Source organism: Phalacrocorax carbo, chromosome 9 (genome assembly GCF_963921805.1).
Source record: "Phalacrocorax carbo chromosome 9, bPhaCar2.1, whole genome shotgun sequence".
Taxonomy (NCBI): domain Eukaryota; kingdom Metazoa; phylum Chordata; class Aves; order Suliformes; family Phalacrocoracidae; genus Phalacrocorax; species Phalacrocorax carbo.
In genome coordinates this window covers 24,929,717-24,942,420 of record NC_087521.1, presented here as the reverse complement: position 1 = coordinate 24,942,420, position 12,704 = coordinate 24,929,717, and the positions used below count along the sequence as shown (strand labels likewise).

Sequence of the window (12,704 nt, the reverse complement as noted above, 5' to 3'; positions counted from 1 at the left end):
TGAAGCTGAGGAACCAGAGAAGAAAACTATGAGATCTCAAGTTGCAGGAATGACACCTACTGCCTGAGAAATGAATTGCTCACCTAAATGAGTGCACTCAACGGTGAGGGGCTTCCAGAGGGTAAAACAGCACATGGACATGAGCCGCCAAAGTGCGCTTGCAGGCCAGAAAGCCAACTGTATTGTGGGGTCGTATCAAAAGAAGCACTGCCAAGAGGTCAAGGAAGATGATTCTCCGCCTCCACTCTGCTCTGGTGAGACCCCACCAGGAGCACTGTGTCCAGCTCTGAGGTCCCCAGTGACCCAAGGTGGAGAATACCATTTTTGGACTGGGAACATGGTTAGTAGTTAGAAAATTCTCATCCACACTACCAGCTAGGCTACACGGTTTGTAACACAAGCACTGGGCAACCTGTGCAAGAGGGTCTGTGGTGGATAAGGGGAAAAGCAGGATTAGCATTTAGTAAAAGCCAAATTTTAATTTGTAGTAGTAGCATTCCCTGGAGAAACCGTTTCACAAGCATTTCTGATGGTGCCAGGGAGCACTGCCTCAGTCTTTCAGCCTTCTGCTTGCTGCTACCCTATATATACACCCTTTGTATATGGAAAGTGTGACTTTTCTTATTTTTTATGTAAAAACTTCATGATCTGGTTCACCCTACCAAACCACAAGCGGCTAAGTTAGCACAGCTGAGTGGAGCAGGAACGAGAAGTCAGAAGAAATGTATAAACTAACACTGAACCTGAAACAAATGTAAGGCTTGAATGCCTACATGAAGGAGGAAAATCAAAAGTTTCTGGCCCCCACATGTCTCTCCTGCTCCAGGACTGTGAAATATCCAGTGAAATGTAATGCTTCACTAGTTGGTGTGATGTTACAGAATGGCACTTTGGATAGTCAGAAATGTGGAGGAGGTTTCCAGGCTTACATTTTTGGTAAGGACTTGCCCAGTCTGTCTCCTCTGATTAGTGAAAAATAGATATTCTTAACACTTCTATAACTCTCAAGTGAAGGATAGTTTTGGAAAGCATGTCAATACCATTCTGAGTGTTTGCTCAACAGAAAAACGCAAAGTCTCATGGGAAGAAACATTCTGCAGTGGTAAATACCCCAGAAATGAAAAAGCAAAATAACTGACTGTTTTCAGTTTCACACGGTCACAACCGAGACTGAAGCGCACTGGGTGATGTGCACGCTCACCCAGGAACACAGAGCCATCACCGGGAGAGTGTGTCGGATGAACCATCAGGTCACTCTGCTTCCTACAGTGCTGGCTAGAAAAGTCTCCGCTAGCCCAGGTGCTGGGAAACAGCCTGTCCTTATACTGCAAAGCTCCCCGTGGGCTAATTAGCCAGGAACAAGGCAGGTTAACCCAAGCAAGGCTGTGTGCTGCCATGACTTACAACCCGGGGGCCTCACAGCAGCCTGCCTAGAGGTCTGACGTCTTCTCCCTGGGCTGCATCATGGCCGTACTCCTGCAGGGGCGCGGGATTTACTGGTGCGCGGATCACATGCATCCTGGTGGAAGCTCTGCGCTGGAGCAGGGCGGCTTTCGGTCACTTCCCCTCATTATGGCGCATTAGTTCAAAAAGCAGATGAAATGGAAGTAAGTCTCGGGTAGGTGACTGCAAATGAAATCTGCTGAAGGGCAAACAACGGGGTGAGATGAAGAAACAGTGGCACAGCTACTCCACCTCTCCTCCCTGCTCCTGAGGAACTGAACCTAGGCACAAGGCTAAGAAAAAGAAAAAGTGGGGGGAAACGCTGGGGATCCCTAGCGTTCTGCAATGGTTGTGAAGGAAACAGAAAATATACCCTGAAACTCCCCATCTTCTTGTAGGAGCAATACCAATGTACACTGGAGCAGGTTTGACTGCTTATCTACTGCAATGAAGGACAATACCAAAACGTCAGCTAGTATTTTTTTTAAAATGTAAATAGAAAGCAGATGAAATGATACAAAGATTCAGATTCAGCAAAGAAACTTGAAATACCTATCGTGATCTTCTCAGATAAAGAAAATCTATAGCTCATTCAATTTATTTTATTTTAATTCTGTAATTATTAGGATTGAGCATTAGTCAGGACTCATTTTATTTTGGCAGCAGCTTTAGAACTCTTTTCTAAAGAGGTTCCATACTGGTCCTTACACAGTGCCCAGACCTGAGAAAAACTATGATGGAGAGCAAGAAAAATAAGAAAGAAGTCACAGAACTGCTAAGCTGCAAGATATGGGAAAGTATTTGATCCTGAACTGTGTCTGCACTTTTGGAAAGATTTTGATGATTTCTTATGAGAAATACTTGCAAATACTTAAATACTTTCAAAGAGAGAAATATTGTACTGTCCAAAGGAAGCACCTAGCCGAGTACGAAGACAGCCACTGCAGACACCCTTAATCACCCCACACTTCTAATGGAGCTGTTCTGCATTAGTGTGTCTGCTGTTTAACACAGTCTGAGTGATCCAGGGAAGGACATTAGTGAAACGCCACACAAAACCGCAATATTGAGTTAAACAGACCTGCACACCCTCACTCGAAAGATTACATTCAGCCACCATTACAAGAAGAATACAAACCAAAATATTCCAAAAAAGAGGGAATGCTCAAAAAGGTGTCCAGAGCTTATGCTTTATTTCAGAGAGGGGAAAATACGCTTATTTAAGTATACAGAATAACAATTAGTATGGAAGAGGCACAACTGGCCTGTCTGTTCACGCGTCCTGACACTCAGGGTACGTCGATGGAAATGCAGCATCGCTCGGTTCCCCGGGAACCACTGCCGCTGTCTTTGCGGGGCCATAGCCGGCGTGGTGCAGCTTTCAGCAGAGGTCCAAAATTTGCTGACAAAGGAGTTTGTCTGCAGCTAGAGCTGAACTACCCCTCTAAAGATCTAAGCAGAGCTAACAACAGCAATTTTCTGTCAGCAGCATAGTATCTACACTTGGGCTGGGCGTTTTCTCATCGAGTGACACTGGCAGAACCGCATAGCACAGATTCGGCTTGAAAGGCTGCAAACCTAAATGTACTCCAAGGCACGACTTGCAGAAGGTGGTGTGACAACTCCCAGCTGCCCCCAGGAGCCCACAGCCACGTGCGCCAAGGCACGCAGCAGGAGTCAGAACGTGGCAGGAGGGAGTTTTCAAATTAAACAAAAATTAGCTAAGTAACAAACACATTGTCCCAGCTCAGAAATCAATTACTAAATGACAAGGTTAAACGAACCTTTACAGACAACTTGATTTTATTATCCATCTCAGGGGATGTTGCTACTTTCCTGCAGGAGACAGTGCACTGGGTCCAGACAGGTCGGTAACCCCAGTTCTGATGACATTATAAACACAAAAAAACACATTCTCTCTAATTTATTACAGATGCAAACAGAAAGAAACAGTAAATAAAACGTAGAAAATAACACCACATACACACAGCTCCGGTTACCCTCCAAGCAGAGTAAAAGCATTGGCAAAAATTCTTGAGTTATCTCATGAACTGCATAACACGCAGAAAATGTGGAAGACAATGAAATGCTCAATACATTGTGTTATTGGAACAAATGTAAAGACTTTGCTTGCTTATGTCTGAAAACAAAAGGTTTAAGACGGATGTACATACACTTCCTGTTATTAAAGCAGTTTTATACTATGAATATTTAGTTCCCTTTTTCACAAGGTGTTGCCCCACCCCTTCAAATTAGGGCTAAATACAACAGCTTTTTTAGGATTTCCAGTTGGTAGCTACACAGAAACATCAGAACAAAAAGGTTGACTTTAGCTAGAGAACCCCACAAACATTAAGGTGCCAAGGGACACCGCTTTCCCCAGTAACTTCTGTACTGAACTCATTACCTTGGGTTGGATTAAAGCATGTGTTACCACAAAAGAGTAAGGAGGTATAGTTTTAGTCTGAATAATCCTGTTCAGAGGTTGCTCCCATCTCTGGATATTCACTGTCTGTTCTGTTCAGAAAAAACAAAGCGCTTAAAGTGGGAGGCTTCCCCACAGGGCTGCCTCAGGAGCACAGCACGGAGGGCCAACTTACACTCACCGCAGTCACGGCGAAGAGCGAGGCAGCGAAGATTTTTTTTTCAGGGCTACACCCAAAATGCTATAGCTGGTTTTTATTTTTAAGAACAGAGACCACTGAAACACAGATGCCTTATAAACTACATGTATGACTAAGAAATGTGAGGTTACACCTCTGTTGACAGAACGTAAAAATCTTATTTTCATAGACGTTTTCCCAAATATGAGCTAATTCTGTTACTCCCAAGAATAAATTAATATCTGCTGTAGAATAACCTCAACATTTGTTGTACTAAAGAAATATTTTTATATACTGAGACTAATAACACCTCTGCACTTTAGCATTTTCTACCCAGGAATCCTAATCCACTTTTGAGACAGAACATCTATTATAATCTTCTATTTCTAAGACCCGTGGCACACCCACTATACACACACTTTATACCTTTGAAGTGAAGACATTAAAAAAAACTATCAAAAAATGGAAACGATCACATAAATGCAATTGTGCAAAGAATAGCACTGTAATCTATTCACCACCACAAAAAGCAATAGAAATAAAACACACATGGCTAAGCAAATGTTTTAAGAAGGTTTTTATTAAATGATTGTATAGCCTGCCAGGGTATTTTGGAATTATACAGGCTATATTTATTAAACAAGAATTGTTACTGAAAAGGTTTTAGGTGGTTTGCAGACATATATTTACTGACAAGTATGACCTACTCAGTAATGTCAATGTACGCAAGTAAAAAAAAAAACCTCAGTACTGGAAACCTTTAAAACCAGAAATTCATTCAAAACAAGCACACACGTTAAAGTATAAAGCAGTATTAACATGAAAAGATTATTTTAAGCGTGATACACCTGCAGGTGCCAAGCATCACATGGGGAAAGCAGGAAAGGGCAGCGGTACAAAGCAGCACCCAGCAGCACACACAGACCAACTTCGGGTGCTGGCCCCCCCACCCAGACCAGACGCAGCCTGGCGTTAGGTGTCGAACCTAGGGAAGCACCCCCTGCATCATCGTGAGAAGTGAGGGTATGGGGGAGTCTAGAAGCCCCTCCTGGAGTTAAGCTGCTTTTTCTTTCCAAAACGGCCTGTAGCTCACACCTCACCCAAGAGCGACCTAGCTCTCACGGCAGGGATTACCTTGGGCGCCTTACGGTACCCTAACTCACAGCCTGTGTCTGCGGGGCACTCTCTTTCCTGCTTCCTCTTCCAATAAAAAGCACAACCACCAACTGCAGAAGTTCATGCGGAACAGGGTACCTTCCGTGCAGGAAACTCAAAATTGTTGCCGCCTTCCAACTAGCCCCATGGTGCCTCCTCGGGGGTGAAAGGTGTGCTTATGAGTCAGAAAGTCAGCCTTCCTTCTTCACGGGGGAAGAGCTCTACCAACCGGGCTGCTAACTGAAAGGGGGGAGCAAGGGAAAACTTCACTGCCATCTGTTGTGCCTGGTGACTTACCTCTGGAGGTCTCTGAGCAGCATCGTGATCAGACCAGGTGAGGCTGATGCAGATACACCTTCTGTGTGGAGGCCAGAGGGGCCTAGGCCACCAGCCACGTGACACTGCGGGCTCGTGTACTTTTGCCCCCCCATCCCATAAGAACAGCATTTTAAGCAAGTAAAAAAACTAATAGTAATATAAATGACTAAATAAATCAATGCAGGTCCAAGGCTTTGACACACACGGTAGTGTCAGGAGTAAATGCAACCGTAAATGCAGGCAAAGGTTTTTAGACGTCAACTGTACTTCCCAGGAGCAGTGCCAGCCTTGCAATTCATGGGTCAGGCACCACAGAAGGGTCTCTGGCTTCAGACTGTCATTTCCAGTTTGAAGGTTTCCCAAAGCAGTTTTACTTTGCTAAAGATAAATTATTATCTTTATTTAAGTGGAAAGAATCACTAGTATTAGAAAATGAATCAGAGGCTGGGTTGCTCTGACATACTGACGGCTCAAGTGAAATCTTGCTAAATGAGGAAAGAGGGGTTTGGAGAAGTATGAACAAAACCAAATAATGTTCTTCCTTCCTTCCACCAGGCACTTATCTGGCTGCAAGAAATATGTGGAATTTTTTTTGCTTTGCTTTTCATATTCACAATAGACAAACTGACCTCGGGAAAACTACGAGTTGGAGCACTCGGTGCCTGACGAGGGAGACCGGGAGGCCGGGCACGATGGATGCTCGGGGGAAATCACGCCTCCTCTCAGGAGCTCCTCTTCCACGACCCGCCGCAGGGTCCCGCGCCCGAGGCCGGTCCCGCCGTGCCCTCGGGGCCGCCAGGCGCGGCGGCAGCACCGAGCAGGATCCCCGGCTGCACATCGCAGCACTATTTTCAAAGCGCTTACAGCCCTCTGCAACCGCCGAGATAATCCGTCACATGGATTTAGGCACTGACAGTCAAACACGCCAAAAATGTCACCACCCACTCGTATTGCCCATCTGGTGAAGGACTAGGAAGCGCCGCATTGCTTAACCTCTCCCCCCGCCCGCCACTCGCACAGGAAATCCCCACCCCCCACGGCGTGACACCATCACGGGGGGAACCGCGGACCCCCGCCCTGCCGCGGGGAGCCCTGCCCGCCCCGCACCCGCGGCCGCCCGCACTCACCTCATCTTCCCGGCGGGGCGCGGCGGGGGCCGGGGCCGGGGCCGGGGGCGGCGGGGGGCGCCGCCCCACTCGCAGCGCCGGGCCCCGCGGCACTAGCCGGGCAGCGCGGCGGCGGGCAGCCCCTCCGCCGGCCCGGCCATGTTGCCGGCTCCCGCCCGGCTGCGCTGCGTGTGTCTGGGTGTGTGGGCAGGACAAAGCGCCGCTGCCGCCCGCCCCGCTCCGCTCCGCTCCCACGCGTGGCGAAGCCGCCCCGCCCCGCCCCGCGCAGCCTCCGCCGGGGGGTGGCGGGGGGAGCCCGCCCCGCCCTGCCCCGCCCTGCCCCGCCCTGCCGCGCCCTGCCCCGCCCTGCCGCGCGCTGCCCATCTGCCCCCGCGCCCCCGCTGCTGCCCCCGGGGGTCCGCAGGTGAGGCAAGTCCCGCACCCCGCGCGGCGCCGCCGATCGGCGGCTCCGGGCCCCGCCGGGCTCCCCCGGCCGCCTCGGGCCGGGCCGGGGCCGCGTCGCGTCCCCGAGCCGTCCCCGGCTGGAGCAGGGGCAGTGCCGCGGTTGCAGACCCCTCCTCTGCCAAGTGCTGTAGGGGTCCCGTATACCTGCGTTAAAAATCGGTGCTTCTGCGGATGGAAGCAAGGGCAGAAATTGTATTTCGAGTTAATACTGCAGGGTTTTCTGTTCCTTCACCCTTCCCACTTGCGCCAGAGGAGTTTCCCTGTGAGTTCTCCCATGTCTCATTGACACCCGTCATCCGCACCCACCCACCCACCCCGGTGTGCCCTGGGCTTCCTCCAGCCCTGCTGCTTCTCTCCATCCACCTCTCCTTCCCGCTCCACATCCCGCTCCCGTCCTTGGCCCTCTGCTCTCCTTCCAGTCACTCCTGCCAGCTCTCCTGTGCGGCCCAAACTGCACGGTGATGACCTCCACCAGTGGGAACAGCTTCTTTGCGGGTCCAGAGGCTGGAGCTTCCCCTGCCCCTGTCCGTATCTCTTTGCCTCTTCCCATGCACCACCCACTAGAAAAAGATAATACTGAAAGTGGTGAATATCCTCACAGATCTGGCATGATGAGGCACTAAATACTGCAGTTGTTCCTCAAGTCTTTCACACGTAGGTCACTGTAACCTGATGGGCACTTCTCAAAAGTAAAGGCTCTTCACACTGACAGTCTGTGGTCCCATCTCCCACAGATCTCTCCCAGTTCTGCATCGACCAGTTTGGACACAAAAAGCCCCCAACAACCATGTGATCAGTGGGTTTCCAGGCAGCTAGCATGCGTGTCCACACTATGTCTGCAACAGGAACAGTTTCTGGCCCTCTCCCTCCCTCCATGTGTCTGTGTCCTGACCAACACCCCCTCCAATCGTTCCCTGAGACCCACCTCCATTCGCACGTGCCGTGACAGGTAAGGCAGCCGTAGCCCCCTCTGTGTGCAGAGGCCGTTTTGGGAAGGTGCGGGGAGTGCGGGTGGGGGAAGGCGGCGGCAGGGCAGCGCGCACGGCTGCAAAGCTGTGCGAGGTCGCAGGGGAACGCGCCCACGGTGCAGAGCGAGCAGAGTGTGGGACCGCGCTGGAGGCTGTCAGGCTTGGTAAAGCCTGTGCAGGAGGTACGGAGCGAAGCAAGGGCAGCATTTCTAATATAAATACTTTTCATTTTCATTTCTGTTTCTCTGAAAAGTTAAGGTTTTCATATATTCAGGCCAATACAGCACTTATTTTTACTGTAATAGTAGCCTGTGCCACTAGAATAAATGTTGCAAAAATCAAGCCCATAGATTTGATGCCCTAGAGACCTATTTCACCGTTGGCTTGCCAAGCCTTGCTGCTGCCTACTGCAGCTCAATACTAAATAAAAATATACTACAACAATAATAACAACAATAATACGACAGCAACAAAACCCATAGTAGTAATAACGTGTATGCCTTTTATCCAGGGCCTCGCTTGTTTCTTGGTAACTGATGCATATCTGATAATTGCTATTTTCAATTATCATTAAGATGTTCAAAAATTAATTAGGGACAGAGTTACCGCAGGGCCGGGTGGAGGGAACCCCCATCCCTTCTGTGCCTCATTAGCACAGAGCCCAGCTCCTGCCTTCCTTGTCCCACAGCAGGTCTGTGCCATCCTCTTCCCAAGTCACCCCACCAATTAATATAAGCTTACTTCTGGCAGAGGTCTCTCCTAAGGAAGAAGCTCCCCCTATTACTAAGGGGCCTCATTTGTTTGAAACTAAAGCTTATAGTCCCTTCCTAAAATCAACTATGTTAAATTTCCTAGAAGGCGCAATATATCTTGTTTGCATAAGGAAACAACTGTGTCAGACCATAGAGCTGATATGCAGTCTCCCCAACGACAGTGGCTGGTAGAAACTCATCCATGTAATTGGTGATGGGGCTGCTGAAGGTAGCAAGCTTATGAAGAAATAGTGAGCAAAAATAAAACCTCTTTTCTTGTTACTATCATTTGACTAATCCATTAGAGTGTGGGTCACTGACCAGCACATGCAACATATGGGAGACAGCATAAGGCAAGGAGGATGCTTATTAAACTAGAAAGTTTCATGGTAATTGTACTAGAACTTAAAACATGATTAAAAGAGAAAATCCATGTGTGAGTACATTGATAATCTCTTTTTTTGAAAATGTAATTTCCTTAAGCTAGGTTTATAACGGGCACAAATCAAATAGGCAAAGAATTCTACACAAATCGCGGCATGGTTAAGATACAAAACTAGAGTAAGCAAAAAAATCTTCTGCAAAGACTTTTATCTGGGCACGCACACTGCACCGCACAGAGGGGCCCCTGGTGTCGCGGAGAGACTCGTGAGGCTTTACAAAGCGCTGAAACTCCAGCGCCGCGTGTCCCAGCACGGACACGGCCAGCCCCCTGCAGCTGCCCAGAAGGGACTGCAAACGACCGGGTAGGGCACCTGGGTGGTTTCCACCGCTTGCAGCTCTGTGCCTGCACTGTCTCCTGAGAAGAGGTACTGTCACTGGGCAAGGTGCAACACCTCACTGGTTATAAACTTGTGCAATTTCTACCCTTGCAAAAGTTTGGGAGGCTTAATTGCCTATGAGGTGGTTTGGAGACTGATGCAGAAATGCAGACTGCGTGAGGTCACTGGTCAGCTATATCGGCCATTTTATTTATTCTTACTTAAAGAAGCAAAAGAGAAAAGGAAATGAAATTTTATGTACTGTTACATATGCCATTCTTGCTGGTTACAAATGGCACAGAAATAGGAGAGCAGTGTTAAAAATCTTTGTTGGATCAGAATCCGTGAGGCTTCTTCTTCAATGTTCATGGGTTCAAGTGTCCACCAGATCACTGTGTTGATTGAAAGACATGACTGATCCATGTAATAATCGTTTTGCTGGGACAAATCTTAAATTATATTGCTGTTAGAACGACACATCTTCTAAGAGTCTTAAATCTGTTCATTTGTATGAAAAAAAAAAAAAAATCTCAGGTTGTAGTCTTGTTGATGCTCTTTCCCCAGGGGGAAATCCTGACCCACCAGGGTGTATGTCCATCCTGTTGGCCTTGTTGGTCTTCCCGCTCCCCCTCGCAGCTCTCCCTAATTGTGAATCCTCCTGCACGGCCCAACATAGCTGCACAAGAAAACTGCTGTCCCTAGGGACACGTCTTTCCTGGCTGAGACCTCCTGCATGGCAAACCCTGATGGATCTGCCTGCTCCGCGTCCTGCTGCAACAACCGCCTGGAGGCCTGCTCTCTTTGTCACTTCAGAGATTTCATGTTAGGAGGAGGAGGAGGAGGATGCCATCCTCAAATAGTCACACAGCCTGGGGCAACAACCTCTGTAAATATCCTCGTATCAGGAGCTCAAGGTCATCCAGTTGGTTTTCTCACTGAGTCAACGCTATGTCCAGAGCTACATGCCAGTGCAGCAAGAATCTCCCGGTCATTTTTTTACCGCTGAATTTGTCCAGCTCAGAGCTTTCTCTTGAAACTCTCGGGCTTTCCTGTGGGCTCGTCCACAAAAACACCTAGCTCTTTTCAAGGAAAGCAAATGTCCACAATAGCTTGTTTTACACATTCTTTTTTGGAAGGCTTTTCCTAAGCATGGAGGATTTAGCCTTGTGAAACTCACCCTTGAGAGGAATTCATTATACTATGTCCAGTAATACACGTATGCCTTTATTTCTAAAAAATTGTTCCTCAGACGACAATGTGACTCATAACTTTGACAAAGCTGAAGTTGGGTTTCAGCTGTACAATTTCATGGACACCCCGCTGGGGCAGAGAGAATGTGATTATCAAATTCAGGTACAAAGTGAGATCCAAAGATTCCCAGAGCTCAGACGGGTTCGGTCCTGGATGTCTGGTTTTCACCTATCACCATGTCCATGTGCTTGGCCTTCCCTGTGATCTTCAGCACCATTTGGCAAAGGTCTAGGTCCCATCTCTGGTTTGTTATGGCAGCCCAAAAGACAGCCGTGGGGAGGCTCTGGCAGTGAAGGAGTGCACATCACTCACCGCCCGCACGGGCAGGGGCAGGCAGCGCGATGACGCTGCAGGGAGGCAGAGAGGACGACACTGCAACAGGGCTGCAACTGGAAAGTCCCCCAAACCTGGATTTCTTTAGCAACACTTCAGGCAGCCTTGAGGTGAAGAAGAAAGAATGAGAAGAGGCTGGAACAAAGGATCAAGTGGCATAAGACTCTGGCAGGAGCTGAAAGGAACAAGAGGATAAAAACTAGAGAAAAATGAGGGAAAAAATGGAAGTTTGAGATTTTTTTAATAGGGAAAGGAGAGAAAATGAAATTAGATTAAAAGGTCAAAAATGGGGAGAGGAAAGAATGAAGGAGGGAAAGAATCAGGAAGGGGAAGCAGTATAGGAAAATGCAGAGAATAAGTAGGAAAAAATACACCATTGATATACTTGAGTTCTATGTTTTATTGTACTTCCTCAAGTGAAGATGGGAGCCAAAGAAAGGAAGGGCCCCATTGCACTCTCAGGATGGTGGTGGGGGATAGTCCTCAGGCCAGTACCTTACCTCGGAAAGGGAGGAGCCCACAGGCACTTTTACTTTTCCCGTTACGTTCCCCGAGAGCAGGGTTTACAATTGTTAGGAAGGCTGAAGCAGGAAGCTGCAGCTTTCCAGGCAGCTGGGAGGAGCTCCGTGTTGCAGGCGGGCCCTGGGGACCTGTTAAGGTTTTCTCTGTTCAAGGCCATCGGTGATTTTTCCTTTACAACTTTTACACACAACTCAGGGAAAAGACACCAGTAAAACGCAAGCGCATAGGCGCCCAGTGTGCAAAAGCCAAACCAGTAAGGGCGTTTCCAAAGACGGCACACCTTCCTGCGGTACTCAGAGGTAACAGTGGTCCAGCCTCCCCAGCAGCATCCCTGGAGGTGCGCTTTCATGCTAGGGTGAGGGCAGACAGCAGGAATGGGAAATACAAACACATCTGACAATTCCAGTTTTCCTTTTAACAAATAACTTTGGCTTCTTTGAAGAAATACTGCCTCAGCTTACGGTTTAGCCCCATATGAGCATTTCCAAAGCCTGTGCTTTGATATGGCACATCCCATATCAGGGGATAACATAGTGCCCTTGGAGAACAGTCTGTATCTTTGCTGTCTCTGGCAGAGAAGGCTGTACTGAGCCAGGCAAGGAGCCACTTCACTTTGTTTGTTTTATCATTATTAAAATCCCCTTGGTCCCACTCTTGCAAGGTCAGGATTGTTTGGGCTTGAGCTTTTTAGAAAGAGGCCAGGCTTGTCACAGTGGGGAAACAAAAGCAGCAGCGTTCTCACCTGAAACTAGTCCAAAAGATCTCGGCACAGAGGCGATGCTGTGCTCATGAAGTCAGAGATAGTTGGGACTCTTCAGGCTGCTAAACTGTGTGTGGCCAGATTTTCTGCTGAACAGGAGCTGTGCATACGGGAAATGCCAGAGGACTTTTCACTTAAACTGAGCCTCCTGTCAGCTTGCTCTCCAACTGTTCAAGCCGTAGACAGAGACTCTCAGAGCTCAGCTTCTGCTCTTTTTAAGGTGCTGTAAGGAGGCCAAAACACTTGAACCTCTGGCATACTAACCTC

The 12,704-nt window shown here is 48.3% G+C and overlaps 1 protein-coding gene across 3 annotated transcripts in view; it reads right to left on the bottom strand.

Annotated features, from left to right (window-relative positions):
- EVL (Enah/Vasp-like) overlaps positions 1-6,883 on the bottom strand; it is a 156,755-nt gene extending 149,872 nt beyond the window's left edge. For 2 of the 3 annotated variants that reach the window (XM_064460752.1, XM_064460754.1), the window contains exon 1: positions 6,149-6,372. In XM_064460752.1, the coding sequence (XP_064316822.1) occupies positions 6,149-6,357 (209 nt within the window). In that variant the 5' untranslated portion in view covers positions 6,358-6,372. Of the gene's footprint in view, positions 1-6,148; positions 6,373-6,646 lie in introns of those variants that run through there. The other variant, XM_064460757.1, reaches the window with a different exon arrangement.
- Positions 6,884-12,704: the final 5,821 nt, after the last annotated feature.